We start from the raw sequence: 24,581 nt of genomic DNA, 5'->3' as shown, positions 1-24,581 counted from the left end.
GCAAAGGGGAAAAAGAATTGGAACTACTGTAACAACATAATCAATAAAATATACTTAAAAAAAAAAAGAAGAAACAGTCCTTGCTTGAGTCCCATTAATTTGCAAATATAGTGAATTATAAAATGAAATCACTCGTTGTCACAGATAATACATGTTAATATTAAAAAGAAAACTCACACTACTTTCTAAATACCAAAAAACTACTGATCAAGTTGACTGGCACACTTCTCTCCTAATTCCTTTTTCACTCCCCATCACTTAAACGGAACAAGGCACAACTAATCAATGATTTTGTTAAGCATCCCTGAGGGCTATTTTATCCATGCTGTTCATACAACTAAACAAAAAAAATATTTGTGGTCTACAGTGATGAAGAATCTGATGAGACTGTGGTGTGTGTGTGTGTGTGTGTGTGTGTGTGTGTGTGTGTATAATTCTATTCTCATTTCTTTTTAAATCAACATTTTAAACAGCACTGTTGCTTATATAAGGCTGAATACAAACAGTAACTGAACTCAATGACTTAATTCACTTTTGGAGCCTCTTTAGGTGGGACTGAATTATCACTTAATGCCTCCCTTTACCATTCAAAAACAATTAGCTTTATTATTTAAAGCAAGAAATAACGTGAATACAGAACACCTGATGTAAAATTATAATCATTGTGATGTTGTCCCTTTAAATCTATAGACTTAATGGTTTCACAACTGACACATGAGAAAATATGTCCAAGGCCAGATAGAAATCTGCTGCTGAGTGTTCACGGGGTGGGGTGGGGGAGAAAATGAAGAGAACGCAAATGAAAAAGGAGAACAATGATTCTAGCTCACAAGTGCTTAATCTATGAGACCACTCTGCTCAGCTTGGAGACAAATAAAGGTTTTCCTTTATTCTTCCTTTTCCTCTACTTTACTTTCTTTAAAGGGTATGCATACGGGAGGATTGTAATGAGCTGCACATTATAAGCACCAGCATTATTAGGTGCCTTCATTTTTCTTACTCTGTGCTTCCACTAGGGACAAGATCAGGTGCTGGATTTATACGAATTGAAATCTGCAACATTTAATAACCTTTGTACTTCACAGGCCCCTCTCTGTCTCCCTCCCTCCCTTCCCTATCTGTCCTGCTGCCCAGGACGGTGGGAAGAGGAGTGAGATGCTGCACTTGGAGACAGGAAAGCTAGACAGGAAAGAGCAATGTGAGAAGGAAGCTTTGATTCCGTGCATGCCCATTTGGCATATCCTGCGCTTGCCGGTGAAGGTAAGAAACAGTGAGAGACAGCTGTGAGCTGCCATATTAACAAACTGGTCAAGGGACTCGTCCCTTATGCTTCCCCACTGCACCATCGGAATGGAAACATTTGCTTTACTGGAAAGCAGTGATAAGGATGGATTTTTAAAGTTTCCATTTTTAAGTGAAAATGAAAGAAAAATGCTCTTCTAGATGTGTTGTGCCTTTGAGCTCCATTTGAAAAAAGAAGAAAAAAAAAAAAAAAGGCAGAGAAAGCTGCTGTGAAGGTCACCGAGTGAAAGAACTTCCTCAGGGCACAGAATAAATTAAATCCCAAGGAAAAAATAAAATGTGATTTCCGGAGTGTGAGGCACAAACTCCAAATGACAATGATTGACAGCCAAACTATATCCGTGCAATATCCAAGACTGCACGTTCTCATTTACCTCAGTGTAGCCAGCAAGCGCCCATTAAACATCCGTCTGATGCCCAAATTAACCTTCTTGGCAAACTGAAAGAGGCACAAACTATCATAATCAACCTTTCATTATCACAGCAGCCTCTAGTTAAAGGGTCAGAATAATTGTGCCTTCAGAGCCTTGATTGTTTTCAATCAACAGCCGGCTGGAGTGACAGCGCGGTGATGGAGGGGCCTGATGAAACGGCACCAGGCCTAATCAGAGCAGATGAAAGGAAGGCATGATTGGCGCAAATGAACAGTCGTGCCTCTCCTTTTCATTTACAATCTGAAATTACTCTTAAATTTGTGGGTCTTTTTTTTTTCCCTCCCTTATGAGCACCAGTGAAAGAATGTTTGACTTATTATGAGTTCTGACAGTGCAGAGTTATAAAACACAGGTAGGGTTATCAGCTGAGGCTTTAAGTGGGTATTCAGCATAATTCTAACAAATTCACTCTTGAAATGAACAAAATGACTAAAAAGGCTTCCAATGACCCAAGCTCTCATTGCTGTTTGATTAACAGACCCATTTATTCTGCTGGCATTCTAAATGATGAGAAGATAAAACCCAGGGCAGAAGTACTCTGTAACAGTTTTCTCTCAACCCCACTGCTCCGTTCATTTCAGTACTAGTTCCTCGGCCCCAAATCCCCACTGTTCTCGAAGAATACCACATTAAGAACTCAGAAGAATTCCTCCATCAGAGGGCATGGATCCGACAGGGGTTGTTGTTGGCGAAGACCATGAAGCTGTGCTGGGAGCCACAGGGATAAGAAAGGCTGGAACCCACCAACTCTAAGGCTGATCTATCAGAAAGAATATTTGGGAAAAGAAATCGAAAATTCTGTAATAGACTGGGCTAAATTTGTCATAGAGAGACTTGGAGAAAATTGAAACAATATAAAGCTGCATCCATACAGCAGCTATTTATTGCCTACAAACAACAGCCATTAACATCCTTAAAAAATGGAGTCATAAATGGGATATACATTTGGAGTGGCAAAAATACACTTCTAACTTCCATTTCCTCCTTTAATCTTGAGATCAACCAGCCATTCATGAAAGTATTATGATTCAGTTAATACTGCAAAACAAAGGAAATTCTCGCTGCAAAGGTTAATACGCACATGTGTGTGTACCTGCAAGCATATGTACGGTGTAAACCCCACCTACATGTATGTAAGAGATAAAGGGCAGGGTTGCTGTTGACTCAGGATTCAGGGTAGTTTTTAACCTCTCTAGTCAAAATTTTTACATAAAATTTTGGCCATTTTATTTGCTAGATTGTGTGTTGGAATGATGAACTAGGGATATATAATTAACAGAGTAAAAAAAAAAGTTATTAAAAACAGCCTGGAATTTTCCACGCACAGTTTAGCAAAATTTATGTCCTCATAGCTGGACCTCATTTTATGGGTTAATTGCTCATCACAAATATACCCAGAATATACAAAATTCCCATAGTTCGAATTACATGTAAATACGCTTCAAGCAGGATATTGCTAACTGTTACATAACATTCTGCAGCTTCTCAAAGTTCTCATTTTGACTGTTTTTTAGGGGACAATTCTCAAAGGAAAGTATCTGGCAAATGCTTCAAGCGCAAGTGTGTTCCAAAGCCATCCTTGTTCTCCTGCCACTTTCTCAATGGCCCGTAATCTTCAGTGGCCACTTTACTTCTGTGTGTGCACAGGCCCACCCGGCAAGCTTTACCACCGACACCTGCTCCATCATCTCCTGAGGGACCCATTCACCCAGGGTGATATCGACTTTTCAAGGCACAGCTTCCTTTTGTGCAGAAGGCAGTTAATGTGTTGGTCAAATAGGAGTGACTTTGGGATATTGACAGCACATAAAATTTAGAACAGGATTTCCTAGCTGGTTCACAAAGCATAGGGAGGGAAAACAGGTAAGTGCCTGTTGCAACCCCTAGAATCCAAGAGGTGTGGAATCGATCAACCATTCTAAACCACTACACCTAAACCTTATAGGAGATGAGAAGAGCAAGAAAGATTTTTCAGAGGACCTGGCAAACCTGATACATTACCCCTTTGTTTACTTTATTGTTTACCCTTTATATCGAACTTCTCTCTCTGTCTCTCTCTCTCCGCATATACATGGTCCCAGCAGTGGGCAGAATAAGAAATGGTAGTCCTCCGCAGATTCAGTACCATTCTCACAGCCAAAGGAGTGATGCCTAAGTAGTTGCCTCTTAACTAAGCATTGTCTCTTCTGGATGGAGAGATTTAGTCTTACTTTCAGCTGTAATTTCCTATTGTGATGGGCTGACTTATAGTCAATTTAGTATAATTAATGCCAAATTACATTGTAATTCACACAGAATTACAAATTAAAAGCTATATTAAGAGCAAATGAATTAATCAAAATTAATTATATTATGCTCATTTGTTAGAAGATAGGTCCTCCTAAAACGTTTAAACTTGAGTGCACCATGCACCATGCCTTCGATGACCTGATTTCTTTGTGTGGCCAGGGGAGGTGGTGTGTGGGCATTTCTCATCAACAAGAACACACACAAAAAAGACAGGTGCAGTTAGCCTCCAGCTGGCTCTCTAGAGCTTCTGTTCTTGAAGCATAAGAACTGTGCCACTTACAGACACTGATTTAAACAATTTCTGTATACAAAGGGGAACAATGTAAAAAATCTGTGATATCAATCTCTAAAGCCCATTGAGGATTTTTTTTCCTGAAGAGAGTTTTCTCCCTGGTTACATTGCCAATCAAAATATTCAAACCTGTTTTCACTCCTCCAATGTGCCACCCCAAATAATGAGGAGGTGGTCAGACCAAGGAGTTAGAACCTCATTACAGAGACGCATCGCTCCATATTGTGGGCACAAAAGAAGTCTAAAAATTATCTTTATGTATGAATGCTGCCCATGTTTACTATCTCAGAATGGCCGCCTTTCTCTTCCATGTGTGTCAAGTTGAGGTGTTCTTTATTTTTGCTTGTAGCAAAAGTCCTGGAGATGGGGTGGGACAAGCAAGGTGTAAGGATGTCTGTATTCAATAAATGTCAAGGCTTCTCCAGACAACTCTTTTCAATATAAATAATTCCAGAGCCTCTAGGCAATTCAACAGTTAAGTTGAGATCCTCTCCCTTAGACTGCCCAGAACAGGAAGTCACTATGGCCAACTGGCATGAACACCATGGTCACTGGGCACTCGACAAGCCTCATAAGGATTCCCCATAGAAATAATCTGGTGATGCAGGATATGGGCCACAGGCTCGTTTTTTAAAAATGGTTTAAAAAATTTAATCTTTATTGATTTTTCTCATTACTGTTTATTCCCCTTATACCTCCCTCTCCCCGGCAATCACCACACTGTTGTCCACGTCCATGAGTCCTTTTTCTGTTTTGCTCAATCCCTCCATCCCTTCACCTCCCTCTACCCTCATCTTTCATTCCACTCTCCATCTATGAGTCTGTCCCTATTTTTCTTATCAGTTCAATTTGTTCATTAGAGTCCACATGTGAGTGAAACTGATACACAGAGACCTGATCAGATCACTGGGGGAAAGTCGGGAGGGGCCATAGGAGTTGTTTGCTGAGGCGATGGAAAGCAGTCTAGGACGGGACTGGCTGGGAGGCTGAAGCCTCCAGAGCCAATGGCAGTAAAAAGAGGGCTGGCTCTGGCTCACGCACGAGCTTTTCTGGCTCCTGAGCTGGCTCTCTCTCAGGCTCTGGCTTGGGTTCTCAGGCTCTTGTTCCTTGATAATGCCTGGATGATTGTGCTGTAGCTGCCTGTATTTCCCAATGGACGGGCATAGCCTAGGATGGAGCTGGCCTGGCAGAGGGTGGCACGTTTATTCTTTGGATGTTCTAGAGGGAACAGGCTCAGAGGCAGAAGCCTGCCATTCTTCCAGAATTGTGTAATTTTTGTATGTTATGTTGTTTTAGTTTGTAAACAAACCCTATAGAAATAAGTTAACTGAAAACTAACACTCCCTTCCTCATAAACCCCGTACTAGGCTGTCATCCAACTATTGATTTGTGCTGCATAAGTTTTTAAATTTTCAATATACTGAGTATAAAATGAAGAAATAACGATTAACCATTTTCATTCGTTTCATCCAATCTCTAACAACACCTGTAGACTTTTCACCACACAGGCTACACAGTGCAGCAAAAAATAATGATGCTCCAAGTTCTCTTTCTCACTGATTTAAATCTCCTGATCGGATTTTAAAGTGATCCTCTCTTACAGGCCTTCTCTTCCCACTTATACTTCATCATCTTATACCTTAAAGGGATGAAGAGCTGTTCTCTGACTCTGTCAGAATTCTCTATGCATTCTTCCTCATCAAAACAGCTAAAACGCTCATTTTTCAAGCACTGATAAAGCAAAACCCTCAACAACACTTTCTTGTACTACTTTCATCGGAGTAATTGTTGCAATTTCCCACAAAGCTGCACAACAGGTGAAAATAAAAATTGGAAATTTATTAAGAAATGTATACTGCTGTCTCATTGATTCTAGATTAGGGTAATCTCTATGACAAGATGTTTCAGGTACTGGGAGGTTTGGTTCTCTTACGGACTTGGTGTAGTATTTCAAGAGAATACAGTGAGACCTACAATGAAACCTATACTATGAAATGAGTTAATCATTTAACCTCGGAGAGCTTCAGTTTCCTCACTTGTTAAAATTTGAATACTACTTGTTTTATTAACCTTAAAGGTCGATGCGAGACTCAAATGAAATTATGTGTGTAACGATGCTTTAAAAATATAAAGCTTGCTAAGATTGTAAAGAATTATTATTGTTGTTGTTGTTATTGATGCACTTATGTGCCTAGCCCTGGGGCTTCTACCTCATATATAGTTGCATTTTCTTTTTAAATCCCTGATAAGCCAGGGAGCAGCAATATTACTGCAGGCCACCAATGCGTACGTAATATTCTCCAGTCATCATTTTCCTTCTCACAGCAGCAACAACAAAATATCAGTCTGGAAACAACATGAATCACAATGAAAATTAGAAGCAGAGAACATAAATATGTCATATCTCATAAATCACCTTGTTATTCTGTTGTGCTCATTTAAAAAAGAAGAAGAAAAAAAGAAACGATTAACTCACGGGAACAGCAGCCCATGAATACAAGTTAGGTCTCCTGTAATTCCTGATAATCACTGCCCCTCACAGCTACCTGACAGCGCACAGCTCAGCACTGACGAGAGCTGAGGATTAGCTGGAGCAAAGTCCCTCTGAAATGAATGTGTCCTGCATCTCACAAAGGCACACAGCCTAGAAAAACAGCAAGGCCACTAGTCAGACTCCTCGGGGATGACTCCTCACAGAGGCGTCAGCTGCATATAGATCAGGACGAATGGCTAAATACACACCCAGGCACTGAGCCCTGAGATGGCAGCGCTGCTCAGGGTCCAGTGGGGGCCCTCACAGAATAACACCTCCTCCAGACATGGCATGATTCGGGATGCGAAGGAGCCTCTGTTTATTCGCTCCATTGACATCTAGTAAGAAGGAAGTGGGGTATCCTCATCACATTTGTAGAAAAGACTGTATGTAGCTGGAAGGAGCTTCCAGACTTTCAGGAAGAAAACTGAGAAAGGGCACACATTTAATTAAAGGAATAGCAAGTAAAAAAATAAAACAAGACATCATGAAGAAGCTCAGAAAGTGCCTATCTGAAAAAATTAGTAAGCACACATGGCATAAATGAAATTGAATTGAGGAAGGAGAGGAATATGATGAAAGTTTACAATTTTTTTTGAGGGTAAGTGTTCTCAGGCTATATTATTTTATTCCATGTCTAGTTACCAAGGTCCAAGGGTTAAAAATGAGAACACCACTCATGGAAGTTTTTTATTAAATGATCACCCACAGTCTGATTTCTTCAAGGCGTGAGCTGTACCACGTGGATTGACAATGGTGTGTGCAGCTGTGTGAGGGTATGTACCATGAACAGGAGTTAACAATGAATAAAGTACTGAAGAAAAGGCAAAGGGAGAGTGGTAGTGTTGAAATGTCTGAGCAACAGCATTTTATTTTCCAATGCCAATACTGTCCCAGCATGCTTAAGAGTCAACAAAGAAATCACTGACCTATTAGACCTAGTCAGTGCCCAGGGGGAAGGAAGCAGGCACGATGAGAAGAGAAGCAGGGGCAGGTCCACATCAGACTCCAAGATCTGAGACAGCAGGGCCACCTCAGTCCTTCCCACTTTGGCCTGCCCAGAACCAGTCACGTACCAGGCAATGGCAATACTCAACAGCACATGATCAGGCAGAGTGGGGGTACTCTGTACCTATTTGATGTTAATGAAAAAATGAATGAAACTCACATCACAAAGCACTGAGTGAGATTTAGCACACGACAAAGACATGGAAGCAGGCCATTCATTACCCTTTTAATCTGTGCGCACACCACCCAAGAACAGGAACGTCAAGTTCTTCCTCATTTCTTTTAAAATCACAGGATTAATTTGATTCACCTCTGTGTCTATTACTCCCAAGTATTTTTGAGCTTCTATTATGAATTTAGAATCTGTGAACCAAAGTGGAAACAGCCCCCAAATTAGAAGACATAAATTTGATTTCTAACTTTGTTACCTCAGTTTCCCCATTTGTACCACAGGAAAGCAAAGCAATAATGAATGCAGAAGCACTCTCAAAACTGTGGTGTGATACTGAAATATGTAGTTTTATAATAGTATTTTTGTACATATATTAATGTTAGAAGTCCTTACTCCTTCCCGGCCAGAGGTGTATTTGGGTCGATTTATCATCTAGGAGATAAAAGACAAATGCCGAGTACAATACTGGTGCTCTTAGTTTTGCAGCTATGAAGTAATAGTTGCTTTATGTTTAGGTTCACCTTCTGGAACTTCTTTTGAGGAACATGATTAAATTAAACTATAGTATGGTGGTTTCATGGTGTAGACACAAGCCCAGGACGGGCTCATCAAAAAATAACTACTTTCACCCAGACCAGCGTGGCTCAGTGGGTTGAGCATTATCCTGCAGAGCGGAGGATCGCTGGACCGATTCCTATGCTTGGGTTGTAGTCCTGATCCCCAGCTGGGGGCCATGCAAGAGGCAACTGATTGATGTTTCTCTCACACATGGATGTTTCTCCCCCTCTCTTTTTCCCTCCCTTGCTCTCTCTCTAAAACTAAATAAATAAAATCTGTTTTAAAAAACCACTTCTTTTGAGGTTGTTGACTAAATAACATGTGACTTACATCTCTAGAGATAGAAAATAAATGTGTTATTGACAGTATGACTTATGGACAAAAATTTCCAACAAAAATACGAAAAAAATATGCAGTTTTAAAAGGCCAAATTCATTTTGTATACCAATGTTCCTAAAATACATTCAGCCTTATGTAGGAATAATAAGATGTCTTATTATCCATTCAACACATTTTAACATGAAAACTCAACATTATTGTCTTTATTTTTTACACAGTACATGTGAAAATATGGCAGCGTTCAATGCAAATATGACAAGCACAGCCTCTGTCTCTGATGATGTAGAATAAAAGACAAATGTTAACAGGATCAGCCCTCAAACCCAAACCAGGTGGCCTGGTCGCTCTTGCTGTACTAAAATGGGATATGACTGGGATAAAGCAGACTCTCCCTGCTAAGGTCTGATCTTGTTTGATGTCAGTGATGTGATCACTGAAATGCTTGGTCCTATTCTCTATTAAACCCAGGGGAAGTTAGGCCCAAAGCACAAGAGGGAAGGGCCCGCAATCTAAGGCTAAAAAGGAAGAAAAACATTGATATATGGACTGTCCTGGTAAATAATAAGTCCTTTTCACTAAAAGTAGAAAACAGTTAATAAATTAATAATTAAAGGACATATAACTTTTCCACATTCAGAGATAAAATTAAATCTCTCTAATCCAGATTAAACATTTTTATAAAGCTTTTTATCCCAGGATCTGGCTTCTAACACTGTACAAAGCACATAATGGGCACTCAAGAAATATTCATTTTTATTTCCACAAACTATCTTCATCCATTTAAAAATACGGTCCTTGCGTCTGCTATTTCAGAGAAGAAATAATCATCCAGGGAGCTGAATTAATGATTTAAAATCATAAGGATCCTCCAGTTAAGGTGAGGCCTGAGACAGGGAAATGGAGTTGGCAAACCTGTTCTGTGTTACACTCCAGCTGGTGTTGGGCATTTAGAAGGTTCTCAGAAAGCACTGATAAATGGAGAGCCACACTTTTTCCCTATGCTAGCAAATATAAGAATTTACATTATATTCAGGCTTCTTCTATAATCTATACTCCCATGGAAAATAGCCTCCCCTTCATTCCGGTGAAAGAAGATCTGAGGTAGAAAAGGAAGCGATTACACTTTCCTCAGAAGAAAACAGATTAGCCAGTGCTTCCTATGAAAATAGAAACAGACCCAAAACATGGGAGTGGTAGGAATTCTTTCACGATTTCACTCTAAGTTTTACAGCAGGACCCCCAGCTCAGTAGTCTGAAACTCTATGTTGAATCTAACATGAGAAATTTAACAGGGTCCTACTGAAATGAAGTCCTAAGTTAGGTCTAGAACCCAGAAGCAAAACAAAACTGATGGAGATTGGTCAGGTCATGAACTCCCCATGCTTCCTCTTCAGCTGATTTGCTCACTTTTAGCCTCCTCTTTCTTGAGCCCCATAATGAATTGTGTCTTCCATCTGAAACCTGAGAAATTGCAGGCCTTGGAATGATACAACCAAATTGGTGAGCTGAATTGAACAAAATTTTTCTACAGAATTTTTTTGAGGAGACATCTATGTCCTTATACACCGGAGTGGGTATATGATACAGTCTCTACATTATCTGTAAATATAAAATGAACTTAATTAACAGGCCAAGTAGTTTCAGGCGATGGAAAGGAGAAAAACAAATGTCTACAGGGGATGAAGAAGCCCTCTGTGAGCGAAGAGACTAAGATACAAGTTTGAAAAGATCAGATGGAAAAAAAGAGCAGATATAAGGCATAATCTTGGGGCATTTCACAGGTTTCCAGATCCACAAAATGGCTATTATGGCCTGTAGCATATTTTATCAGGAAAGGGAATGAAAGAAGGACAGTGGGAAAAATAAAGAGTTTGGTCAGTGAGGATAATTTGAAGGTTCGTATGGCATGTCTTCAGAGATAGACTGGATGTAGTCTAGTGAATGAAATTTAGACCTTTCACTAAAAATAAAGGGAATGTCCCAAATTGTATTATCAGTAGATTGTGGAGGAGCCACATGTATAAATGTGTGTTTGTGTGTGTGTGTGTGTGTGTTTACTGGGCTCTTACGTAAGTTACCAGTTGCACATATTAATCAAAAAGCACTACCCTCCATCCACTTTTCTATTACCTGTCCGATTTTGCCCTTCTCCTCCCACCATCCTTTGCCTCCCTGTTCTTCTTTAAGACATGGTATGGGGATTTGTCAAAGTCAATGAGCACTTTATTACAGTGAGAACGCTCTGTAATGAACAATCCAGCAATTTAATGAGATCCTGTAGATCTGTCTCCAGCCTGTCCATCAAGTTTCACTTCTATAAAGCACCCTGACACTAATCCTCTGGCATACCCAATCTTCACCCTGAGCTGAATATTAGATTCTTTCATGGTATCCTGCACTACTAGTATATCCTCAGCAAAAATGATGAACCTAACTACACTTGAGGCAATATAGCTGGTCTGATTTGATTTTTCTCTATTGGGTTGAGTAGGAGGAATTACTTATTTACTACGATAAAGCAAAAACAGTTTTTTATTGCCTGCTGAATGTCTAAACTGATCATTATTTAAGTGAGCCTTTTAATTCTTTCTTGAGGACGAGGTACAAAAATATGTTGCCCACAGCAGAAAGCAGTTTTAAAAATTCTACGTTATAGTATCGGGAACTTTTAAAGAGGCAATTATGATAACTCTTAAGTGAACAGTATAGAATGTTCTGGAAACTCAGACTGTGCACACTGCCATGCCCATCTCTGGCAGTACCTTCAACCAGGCTGCAGACAGAAACAGAAACCACAGCATGGCTGGCTCAGATCTCAGTTCAGTTAGAAATAATTAAATGCACAATTCACTACAAGCCTTTCTTTTTCCCTTTGGGAAATAAAAATAAAATTTTGGCAATTTCCCACTTTGAATTGACTGGAAATTTCTGATGATTGATGTTTACAGGGAGAATAAAACAGATAATTAAAATTCATACCCAAAACTCATCCTCACCAACACTTTTGACCTCTGCCTGAATAGACATTATGAGAAATACTTTAGATGCAGAAAAAACTATCTAGAGCTTGTTTTTGTTTCCTGATATTTTCTTTGTCAAGGCACTGTGGAATACTGGGGAAGAGAGGGCAGGTGCCAGCAGACTTGGATTTGAAGGCTGGCTCTGCTCTGTAACCCTGAGCAGGGCACCAAAGAAGCCTCATTTTACTAATCGGGCAGATGGGGTGATAACAGCCATCTTTCACGCCTGTTGTGGTGGGAAGTGAGTAAATTTGCAAAGCACCTGGGTCTGGAAGGACCTCAGTACAACACAGCTCTTATTACCCTCACTACTGGAAGCAACAATGAAGAAAGTTGCTGATTAAAGTAAAGAAATTAGAGAAAGACATCAGAAAAAAGTATTAATCCAGAGAGTTGGCTACTGGATAATTCACAGTTACCTCTGACTGTTTTGGTCAGAATTGAGTACTCTCTGAATGTTATTTGATAAGATAACAGGAATTCCCTTCCTCATCAGTTATTAGAATACTTCATATTTTCCCTTATATTCTGTATGTAAGTATTTTTCAAATGATCATAAATATAGAAGGTATACTGCCTGAGAAGTAACAAGGCAGCTAGCCTGTGTTTCAGAGTGAGACAGACAGCCTAAGACACCATGTGAATTGTTCAAAGATAGTTGCTGAGGATGAGCGGAGGAGAATTTAAATTGAATAATCAAATTGAAAACACAAAATATCCTCCTGTCCACTAGACAAAGGATATTCAAAAAGAATTGCTATGTCAGGTGAAGAGGCAGGGCTTGGGAAAACAGCAATGAATACAGAATGAACTAAAGAGAGAGATTTTTCACTGCAGTGCACAAAGGGCTTGGCTTCATTGAAGGTCTCAGTTGCTTTCTGCTGCAACAAAGAAATGTTTCTGAATTGTTTAGGGGAAAGCCCAGAACTTATTCTGATCCCATTGGTTTTAAATATGCATAAGTAGCATTTGACAATCCATTCTTCCCATATTCAGTTTTTACAATTTTTTTTTAATCAGGAGAATAAAATCCTTCCACTAAGGGTTTGGGGAAGTCACGGAGGATGTGAGGAATCTCACCTGTGTCTCACGGAGTTAAGCTGAGCTGCGGTGGCCTCCTGGCTTCGGGGCTGCTGCTCTCCAAACACCTGCCCGCCAGGGTGGCAGGACTTTGCAGACTCAGAGTCCAAGGAGGACCAAACCAAACCAAATAGTTCTCATTGTTCCTCCACCCTTCAACTTTTGATCATTCCATGCCCTCTCCATGCCCAAAGAGGCCCACGCGGAGCGCCCTTACCTGCCAAATCTGCTCTTCACTTAGGGAGGTCAGGCGGTCACTCTTCAGGACCTCCTGAAGCAGACAATAGGGAAGCGTTAGAACGTCTTCCGGCCGACTCTTCAGGAGTTCAGAGAGGTGTTTCACTAAGAAATCGATCACTGCTTTCTCCAACAAAGTGAGGTTAAAGAGGTCAGCAAGTCTGTACAGATCCAAGTAATTAAAGCTATTTAATTCCTGGGTGCCAAAAAAATAAAAATGGGGGAAAAAAAAACATCTCTTAGAAATCCATTCAAGAAAGAGCAGGCAAGAAATTCAGATTGATTCACTAAGGTTTGCATAACAGGAGTGGCACCAACGTGACAGCGCTCCATTGAGAATGTAAAAAAAAAATAAACTAAAAAACCCAAACAAAAAAGCCTTATTATAAGGCTCTGGGCAGACAACTGTTTTTCTAGAATTCATCGTTTCTCCTCACTTTGCCCCTCTTAAAATCTATATATTTAAAGATATCTTAACAAAGGGACTGAAAAGGGTTTCTAGTTTCACTGACTGATATGCTTTGCAACTGTTTAGAAACATTTCCCAATTAAGACAATTTTTCTATCCTTACCATATTTTACAACTCTTAGGTGAGAAGTTTTTCCACCAAAGACAATGTGAGGGCAAGTAAAATGGGAGTCATGCATCACAAACTATATGAAGATAGACTACTCTTTTCCAAAACTTCAAATTAAGTACATCTTTGAGTTTAAAAAAATCCATCCTAATTTAATGAAATTAAAGCACAGATTTTTATATGTAAGGTTGCAGAAAATGAAGAACTCTCACAGAAAAGATCCCCATCTTAAATAACTATAGATTGAATTCACCAAAGATGGACAATTTCTAATTGTTCTTTGTTTTCTTATTAGTCTCAGACAACCATCAGTAATCTTCCCCTCCTTTCCAAAGAGTTTCTGTAGCAATGCTTCATTGGCAGGGGTGGGTGGGTGGGATTTTACTTGTCCCTACAAGCTCTCAAACTCATAACCAGGGCACTAAAGTCATGCCCCAGAGACCCATGACTCCTTTGGAAGCGTTGCCTTGTAACGGCAAGAAGCAGAGTGGGCACACAGGTGTGTTGACAGAAAACTTACCCATTACAGGTAGAATGAGACAGTTGTGCCCTAGTTTGCTTACTTTTTAACTTGTAATAATTAATATGTGACTAAGATTTTCCAATAACTTAAGAAATTCAGAATACATCATATAGCTATTTTATTCCACTGACCAATTTAAGTAATTTTCAACATACTTTTCCCCATTTCCAAGTTCTTGAAAAGTATTAAAAACTCTTTTTAAAGTACTTATAGTCTATTTTAATGTATTCATTTCTATAATATTTTGTCCTTTTTAAAAAGTTATATTTTATTATGCTATTACAGTTGTCCCAATTTTTGCGCCCCTCCACCCAGCACGCCTTACTCCCTCAGGCAATCCCCACATCATGTCCGTGGCTCATGCCTATAAGTTCTTTGGCTACTCAATTACCTATACTGTACTTTACATCTCCATGGCTGTTCTGTAAATACCTATGTGTACTTCTTAATCCCTTCACCTCTTCACCCATTTCCCCACAACCCCATCCCATCTGGCAACCATCAAAAAACACTCTCCATATTCATGAGTCTGTCTCTGTCCTTCTTGTTTGCTTGGATTGTTTTTTAGATTCAATTGTTGATAGATGTGTATTTTTTGCCCTTCTACTGTTCATAGTTTTGATCTTCTTTTTCTTAAATAAGCCCCATTTAAACATTTTATATAATAACGGTTTGGTGATGATGAACACCTTTAATTTTTTTCTTATCTGGGAAGCTCTCTGTCTGCCCTTCAATTCTAAATGATACCTTTGCTGGGTAGAGCAATCTTGGCTGTAGATCCCTGCTTTTCAAGACTTTGAATATTTCTTACCAGTCCCTTCCAGCCTGCAGTTTCTTTTGAGAAATCAGCTGACAGTCTTATGGGAACTCCTCTATAGGTAACTAACCGCTTTTCTCTTGCTGATTTTAAGACTCTCTCTTTATCTTTAACCTTTGGCATTTTAATTATGATGTGTCTTTGCATCCACCTTGTTTGGGACATTCTGTGCTTCCTGGACTTGCATGTCTATTTCCTTCACCAAATTAGGGAAGTTTTCTTTCATTGTTTTTGCAAGTAGATTTCCAATTTCTTGCTCTTTCTCTTCTCCCTCTGGCACCCTTATGATATGAATGTTGGAATGCTTGAAGTTGTCCCAGAGGCTGCTTATACTATCCTCATTTTTTAAAAATTCTTTTTTCTTCTTGTTATTCTGATTGATTGTATATTTGCTTCCTTACGTTCCAAACCAGATTTGATTTTCAGCTTCATTCACTCTATTGTTGTTTCCCTGTAAATTGCTCTTTATTTCAAGTAGTGTATCCTTTGATTTTGACTGGATGTTTTTTATGCTGTTGAGGGCCTCATTAAATTCCTTGAGCATCCTTATAACCAATGCTTTGAACTCTGAATCTGATAGATTGCTTATCTCCATTTTGTTTAGTTCTTTTCCTAGAGTTTTGATTTGTTCTTTCATTTGGGCCATATTTCTTTGTCTCCTCAATTTGGCAGCATCCCTGTGTTTGTTTCTATGTATTAGGTAGAGCTGCTATGACTCCGTGTCTTGGTAGTGTGGCCTAATGTAGTAGGTGTCCTGCAGGGTCCAGTGACACAGCCTCTCCTATCACACAAACTGGGTACTCAAGGTGCGTCCTTCATGTGGGCTGAATACACCCTCCTCTTGTTGTTGAGCCTTGGTTGCTGTTGGCAGGTCAATGGGAGGGATTTACCCAGGCCAGAGAGTTGCAAGGATTAGCTGTGACCACTGACCACCAACCACTGTCCTCTGTGGAGGATCAGCTGTGCAGCAGCAGGGGGATGGTGGCCCAACATGTTCTGTAGCTGTCCACTGGGTGTGCAGGCCCTGGGGTTTCCTGGGTGGTGCAGGCCAAGGTCAGCCCCCACCTGTGTTTTTCCTGGAACCACCCTGCATGAGCTGTAGAGCAATCTGAGGTGGCTACTACTTGTGCTGGGCTTGAAGATTCCCCAGTGAAGCCAAACTGTGAATCTAGGCTGGCTGCTGCTAGTGCCATGCCTATGGCCACTTAGCAAGAGGTCTGGGGTGGGGGCGCACTGAGGCGAGCTGTTGCTTGCTTGAAAGAATTTAGGTAATTGTGAAGCATGAGCCAAGACCAGCCATTCATATGGAAAAGCTACTGTTAACAGCTGTAAGTTGGGTGGGATAGGGTCTCAGGGGATCTCCAGGGTAGGGCAAACAGTGTTAAACAGGTTGATGGAGTCTCGGGTGTGACACTCACCTGCTGGCTCTGTGGCTCTACTCACCTTTCTGTCTGGGAGAAAGATGTCTCCCAGCTCTTGTCTTGATGCCAGATACTACAGTTCCTCCCTGTATGTCACTGGTGCCTTTCAAGTTGCTACCCCAGTTCTAGAACCCTGAGGGAGTAAGTCTGAGTAAGTCCGTGTGTGGGTTCTTTAAGAGGAACTGCTTGGAATTACAGAAGTTTCTTCCACTGACTCAATACCTGCTGGTTATTTCAGCCAGAAGTTATGAGGACTTATCTTCCTGGTGCTGGAACCCTGGGCTGAGGGAGGGGGCTGGTGTGGAGCTACACTCCTTGTTCCTGAGATATCCCTTCTGAATTTTTATCCACCACATGTGGATGGGGGACCAGTCTGTTCTGTGTCTCTGTCCCTCCTTCCAGTCTGGATGGATATGGTTTCTTTAATTCCATAGTTGTCAGACTTCCATTCAACTTGATTTCTGCCCATTCTGAGTGACGGCTGTTGTATAATTTAGTTGTAATTTTGACATTGTGTAATGAGGTGAGCAGTGTTTACCTATGCCACCATCTTGACTGGAAGTGTCTCCATAATATTTGAAAGGTTAAAGGAATACATTCTAAATCTGCGCTGTCCAACATGGTAGCCACTAACCACATTACTGAGTACTTGAAGTGTGACTAGTCTGATTTGAGATCTGCTATGTTAAATATAAACCCAATACAATAAGTAAGAAAAATAGAATGCAAAATATCTCATTAATAAAGTTTACATTGATTATATGTTGAAATAGCATTATTCTGGATATAGTGAGTTAAATATATTTTCATAATTAATTTCACCTGTTTCTTTTTACTTTTTTTAATCCAGCTACTAGATCATTTTAAATTACGTATGTAGCTCCCATCATGTTTCTATTAGACAATACCACTCTAAATAATAAAGTGTATAATAAAGATATTATAAAAACAGCTCTTGAAGTAACAGCCACATCATCACCATGGCTACCTGATTAATTTTTTTTTACTTTAGATTGTGTGTCTTTGGGTGGGAGATGACACTATAATTATATTACTAATAGGAGTCAAGCTAGATGTCAGGAATCATCCATAGGATTCTAGTGCTTAATAGCTCTATTTGCCAACACAATTGAAAAGAAATAAATGCTTCTTTAAAATAAAGGTTCCTACAGATGACTACTAAAATCCAGTGTAACTCACATATCTAAAGGTCTGCTCACAGCTATTCAATGAAAATATCCTGGTTTCTCATTCAGCAAATTGTATCAAAGGAATACTGAAGATTATGATTCCAGCACCAATTATTTTTAAAGTAATGCTTGAACTTTTCTCCAAATCTTACTTTTCAGGATTGGTAAATTCTCCTCTGGGAGGCAAGCAGGTGTAACCCTTGTATATACGGCTTCCATAGCAAACTTTAGGACCATCTCCTCTGGATGAAGAAGTTATGGTCAGTACATTGTGAAGCAAATTTAACTGTTTCAGGGCCCTGATTTTAGCATCCCAGTAAATTACTCTTCAGCCCCCTGCAGTGTGATGGGTGGGTGGGTGGGTTCACTGTTGGTGCCTTTCAGGTACCCAGGAGCATGCCTGAGACATGGCTCAAGGTCCTGAAGCAGCACCTGGCAACACCACGCGGAGAGAGAAGTGTGTGCCGAGGTAGACACAACCAAGCACTGAAAAGTAAGAGGTGGATAAAGGGTGTATACAGCTGGCACCAGAGTATGTAGCAGCAACCAAATATTCTTTCTTAAACATCTTTATATAGAGATATTGCATTTCTTCTGAGTACATGCCTGAACTTAAAAACAATCCAATTAAAAACTCTGGAGAACCACAGAATTAATTTAAATTAATTGGGGATTTAAAAAACTGAAAGTTTTCCCTCTAAAATCAGGAACAATACGAGGATGCCCATTCTCACTACTCTTATACAACATACTTCTAGAAGTCCTAGCCAGAGCAATTGTGCCAGAGGAAGAAATAAACTGAATTCATCCAAATTGGGAGTGAAGAAGTAAGTGTCACTTTTTTGCAGATGACATGATTCTATATATAAAGAACCCTAAAGACTCCACCAAAAAAGTGTTAAAAACAATAAACAAATACAATAAAGTTGCAGGATACAAAATCATGGAAGAAAAACCCACTGCTTTCTTATATACTAATAATGAAACTACAGAAAAATAAATTTAAAAAAAATCCTTCTGCAATTGCAACCGAAGAATTAAATAGCTAGGAATAAACTTAACAAAGGATGTAAAAGATGTGTATACTGAAAATTACAAAGCATTATTAAAAGAGATTCAAAAAGATACAATGAAATGGAAAGATATTCCATGTTCATAGGTTGGAAGGATCAACATAGTTAAAATGGCCCTATTACCCAAAGCAATACACAGAGTTAATGCAAACTCCATCAAAATTTCAATGTCATTATTAAAGAAATAGAATTTAAAAACCCATCAGAATTTTATGGAAGCACAAAAGATTGTGAATAGCCAAAGCAATCCTGAGAAAAAAATGAAGCCAGATGTATCACACCGCCCAACTTCAAATTATACTATGGAGCCATGATAATCAAAACAGCATGGTATTGGCAGAAAAACAGACACACGAACCAACAGAACAGAATTGAGAGCCTAGAAATAAAACCACATGTATATGGGTAAATAATTTTTGACAAAGGAGCCAAGAACACACAATGGAGAAAAGAAAGTCTTTTCAGTAAATGGTGCTGGGAAAATTAGCCACATGCAAAAGAACAAAACTAGATTACAGTTTGTCCCCATGTACAAAAGTTAATTCAAAATGTTCAAAGACCTAAATATAAGATCTGAAACAATAAACTATATAGAAGAAAACATAGGTACTAAACTTATGGCCATTGGTCACAGAGAACATTTTATGATTTTGACCCCAAAGGCAAGGAGGGAAATAAAAGCAAAAATAAATAAATGGGACTATATCAAACTAAAAAGCTATTGCACAGCGAAAGAAAACTGACACAAAAACAAAAAGGCAACCACCCAAATGGGAGATGATATTTGCAAACAACAGCTCTAACAAGGGGTTAATATAAAAAATATAGGAAGAACTCATACAACTCACCACCAAACAAACAATCCAATAAAAAGTGGAAAGAGGACCTGAAAAGATATCTCTCCCAGGGAGCCATATGGATGGCCAACAGATATATGAAAAGATGTTCAACTTCACTAGTTATTAGGGAAATACAAATTAAAACTACAATGAGATACCACCTCACATCTGTTAGAATGGCTATTGTAACAAGACAGGTAATAAGTTTTGGAGAGGTTATGGAGCAAAAGCAACCCTCATTCACTGCTGGGAGGAATGTAAACTGGTACAGCCAATATGGAGAACAATATGGAGATTTCTCAAAAACAGAAGAATAGAGTTACTATATGATCCAGCAGTTCCTCTACTGGGTATCTACACCAAAATCTCAAAAACATTTATTCACAAAGATATACGCACCCCTATGTTCACTGCAGCATTATTCACGGTGACCAAGACATGGAGACAGTGGAAGTGTCCTTTGATAGATGATTGGATAAAGCATCTGTGGTACATATACACAGTGGAATACTACTCAGCCATAAGAAAAGATGAAATACTGCCACTTGCAACAACATGGATGGACCTTGAGAATATCATGCTAAGTGAAATATGTCAGTAAGAAAAAGCTAAGAACCATATGATTTCACTTACATGTGGGATATAAAACTGAAAGCAACAAATGAATAAACAAGAAAAATAAATACAAACTCATAGACACAGACAACAGTATGGTGGTGACCAGAGGGAAGTGGGTGGGAAGGTAGTAAAGACTAAATGGGTCAAATATATGGTGACAGAAGATTTGACTTTGGGTGGTGGGCGCACAATACAGTATACAGATTATGTATCATAGAATTGTACACTTGAAACCTATATAATCTTATTAACCAATGCCATCCCAATAAATTTAATTTAAAAATCGTGCTTCTTTTCTGTTGTGTTTCTTTTGAAGGTAATTATTTAATGCCTGTTTCCACAGTCCTGAAATGTTTTCATTTCCTAAGAGTATAATTTTACATAACACCCAAATCCAACTTAATACAGCATTGCACATCAGCAGAGAACTAAGAAGGCTAATGGACAAGTGTCAGTGGCTAAATGAACAGCCAAAGGGAACCAAACTGGCATATGTTCATATACAGGAGAAACGTCAGCTAGAAGTCTGCTACCTGTCTTTCCCTTTTCATTCTCTTCTCTCTTCTGCTCAAAAACATGATTTCCCAAAATCTCCAGTGCTTTCTATACATGTCAAAGGTTTCCATTCCCTTTGCATGCATACTTAGCACTCCAGTAGTTAAACTTCATAAAGTGGGTAGTTGAGGGGAAAAACAACCTACCTTCATTGAGGTCATGGTGCCACAGTATATATTCCACCTACAGTAGCAGATGGGTTTTGTAAGCTTTAAGTAAAACCATCACTTCTTGTCCTTTTGGCTAAGGCCATGTGTAAGCAAAATAATCAGCTATAATGCTGCATTTAAGGACCCCCATTAATGGAGGTAGGCGGGAAGCAATGGCTAAATTGCATTAAATGCCTTAAATGTGTGTGGGAAAAATTCATGGCTGTTATAAAAGCAGTGCCATTATGTTTCTGGTTATAGAAAGTAATAAGTGTTCATGTCATAAAATTCAGGAAATACAAAGTTTGGAAAAGGAAACAAAAATCATTCATGATTCATTATGCATGCAGAGATCATCACTGTATATGTATATAGAACTAAGGAATCAGGCAACCTGGTTCAAATGCAGCCTTAACACATGTCATTGGCCATGACCTTGGGTCAATCATTGAACCTCCCTTATTTCCCACACACAAAATGGAGAGTTCAGCCAGCTCATAGGGTTGTCATAGGGATAAAAAAATGAAAAGCACTTATCACACTGTTTGGTGCATGAAAAGTAGTGAGTAGATATGGTGGACAAGGAACCATAAAGTAGATCTGAGTGTTGTTGTTGGGTATCCATAAACCCCGATTCATCATTGATGAAAGAAGGATAAAATGACTAATGTGGTCCCTTTAGATATAAAAGTCTTAAATAAGCTATGCCATTATGTCAAAAGGAGGATGTAAAAACTATTCTCCATTGCATCACACACTGGTTACATGTTAATGACTACCACATCTATATCACTTAGCCCAAACCTTGGTCTTTAAGTTCTGAATTTGTTTTCCCAGCAACCTAAAAGAGGACATCTTCTGTTGGATAGTCTATAGCCATGTTAAACTCAATATGTCCACACTGAACTTATTTTTTGCAAACCTACATCTTCTCCTATATCCCCTCTCTTAGAGAATGACTGTGTTCAGCCACCCACATCAGGGTCCTGAAAGGTGGCCCATCTTCTTCCCTCATATCCAGTCATTCACCAAGTCCTGTTGGCCTTTCCTCCTTAATATTTAATGTTCTGTTTCTCATTATCTCCCATCCAGACTTCCTGCAACAGGGACATGAACTACCATTCCTGCCTCCAGTATCAAAATCTCAGCCTCTCTTTTTACAAAAATCTGACCACCTGTTTAAAACCCATTAACAGATTCCCATTGCTTATGGTTAGAAGTTTAAAGTTAGTATCAGTGCATAGCCGTCCATGACCTGGACCCTGCCGACCTTCTTTCCCTGCAGTGTAACAGTCCTATCCACCCTGGCTTGGCTTCAACCATTACAATGGCCTACATGGTTGCATCATGTGCCAGGACCACACCGAGCATTGACAGTAAAATGACAAAGAAAAACAGGCAAGTTCCAGGCCTCAGGGCGTGTACAGTCTATTGGAAGAGTGTGTCATTAATCAAAACATACTACCAATTAAGTGGAAACTTAGTAGAGGCTACAAAGGGTAGAATGTAGGGTTATGAATGCCCATAATGGGTGATTTGACCTGGAGTAAAAGTTAGTAAAGTCTTCTCTGAAAAGCCACATGGAGCTGATAGCTGAAGGCGATATTAACTTGGCAAAGGCTGGGGTGAGGTATGTATTAGTTTTCATAATTTCTGTATTCTTGATGCTCCGGCACTAGGGGCCTCACTGACTGAGGACAGACTTTCCTTTCTAGGACTAGCCAATTAAAAACTGATAGATATAGCAAACAATTTGCATGTGCACATCAACCAGTTCAGAGCCCATACTGTGAACTACCTCCTGTTTCTGACTCCTACACTCCAGAAAGCAATTCTCCTTTGCCTTAATCATCCCAGGCCCAAGTACTAGACAACTAGACACAGCCTGCTCTAACTATTCAAACTAGACAATCATAGGCCTGATTATCCTGCCTTGTCCTGCCTTTCCCACAGAAGCCATAATAAAGGCTCTTGCCCATGCTTTCTGCTTGTTCCTTGTAGCCCCAGACCAATCTGGGTGCTTCCCCTTGTGCCTCCTCCTCTTGGGAACTGAGTATCAAAGTGCTTTGTAATGGCACTTGTCTTCCTGATCTGTTGGCTTCCCCATTCCTGAACAATAATAAAGCATGTGTTTCAAAACCAGATGGGCCTGGGATTGCAGGGAGAATGTTCCCAACAGAGGAAGCAGCATATGCAAAATTCCACTGCCTGAGGAACCATGTTTCCACTGTTCTGGCTGACCTGCTATATAAATTAGCCCACCCCCTCCTCTCCATGTCACCCTCCAGCACATTACTGCACTTCATTTGCTTTTACCCCTCATCGCTACCTGTGATTATCTTCTGCTTTTATTTGCCTACTAATACATAATGTATTTATCTCCTCAGTCTCCCTAAATGATGTTCAATGGAAGGAAGGACCAGTCTGTTTTATTCACTGTTGCATCTTTAGGGCTTAAAACAGTGCCAGGCACATGGTAGGAGCTCAAGCCACACCTGTTGAGTGAGTGAACCCATTTAACCTTGTTAGCTCCCTTGGTTTAGGTCAAAGTGACCAGGTCCTCCTCTGTGCCCCCAGCCTGCCCTCTGCAGATCTCTAGCACTTGTCACTGTCTCGGCACTCTTTGATTACAGTCTTCTCCCTCCACTAATTCTAAGTCCCTTGGTGCCAATGACTGTAATGGATCCTGGTACTAGCAGAGAGCAGATTCTCAATACATGAGTTTAATGAAAGAATGACCATGAGCTTTTTCTGTTACTTATAACTAGAACAGACGATGTTTCTCCACCATGCCTACCCGACTCTGAACATCATCCAAATCAGACCACTTTCCATAGTTCATTGGCCTCCCTTGCTTCCCCCTTCTCTTTCTGGCCTTCCTGCACATACACACGAAGGCAAAGCCAGTGGCCATTCAGTTTTCTGGGGGGAAAATCAGTTATAGAGACTCAAGTCAGAAGTGTTAACGAACAATTGCAATGTAACAGCTCTACTGTGAAAAAAATTTTCAATCTATTCAAGTCTTTTTTCAGTCCAAGAGAGAATTATTTCCTTTATCAATCGACTATTCAGATCAAAGTATCTTCAAACAATACTCTGTCTTAATTATGAGATGTCTCTGTTATCTCATATTCTCTGACTTAAAAATCCAAGTACAAGGGTAGAGGCAGTAGTTTTTAGTGAAAATTATAGGTCAGCAACAAGATACTCTCTTGAGTAAAAAAGAATTTTTTTTTTCTAAAAAGGTTTTATTTCTGTCACACTGATTATCACTTGAAATTTACTTTCTATTCGGCATTATGGTGCACACATTGTTGTTCTTTGGGGAATCTTTTTAAATAGTACCTATTTTCCTTTGGTTTAGGGCTATTTGGCTTTTCTCCTCCCTTCTATTTGTTTCTTATAGCATGAATGACAAGTTAAATAACAGAATAAGAACCACAAAATGTGTCCCCAATACCATACTAGCTATGGAATAAACACCAGTTTTCCAAGTGCATTAATTCTTAAACCTTATATATTCTCCAAATTTGGTCTTTCTGTATGATCTATTC

The 24,581-nt window shown here is 39.6% G+C and overlaps 1 protein-coding gene across 1 annotated transcript in view; it reads right to left on the bottom strand.

The window, feature by feature from the left end:
- The window catches only part of KLHL32 (kelch like family member 32), a 146,730-nt gene that overhangs the window by 44,520 nt on the left and 77,629 nt on the right, over window positions 1–24,581 (bottom strand). Inside the window, exon 5 of the mRNA XM_090280560.1 lies at window positions 13,245–13,460. Within this exon, the coding sequence (XP_090136686.1) occupies window positions 13,245–13,460 (216 nt within the window). The remainder of the gene's footprint in view (window positions 1–13,244; window positions 13,461–24,581) is intronic.

This window comes from Furipterus horrens, unplaced genomic scaffold (assembly GCF_987537825.1).
Source record: "Furipterus horrens unplaced genomic scaffold, mFurHor1.1.pri manual_scaffold_6, whole genome shotgun sequence".
Lineage (NCBI taxonomy): Eukaryota > Metazoa > Chordata > Mammalia > Chiroptera > Furipteridae > Furipterus > Furipterus horrens.
This window is presented reverse-complemented; position numbering and strand designations above follow the sequence as displayed.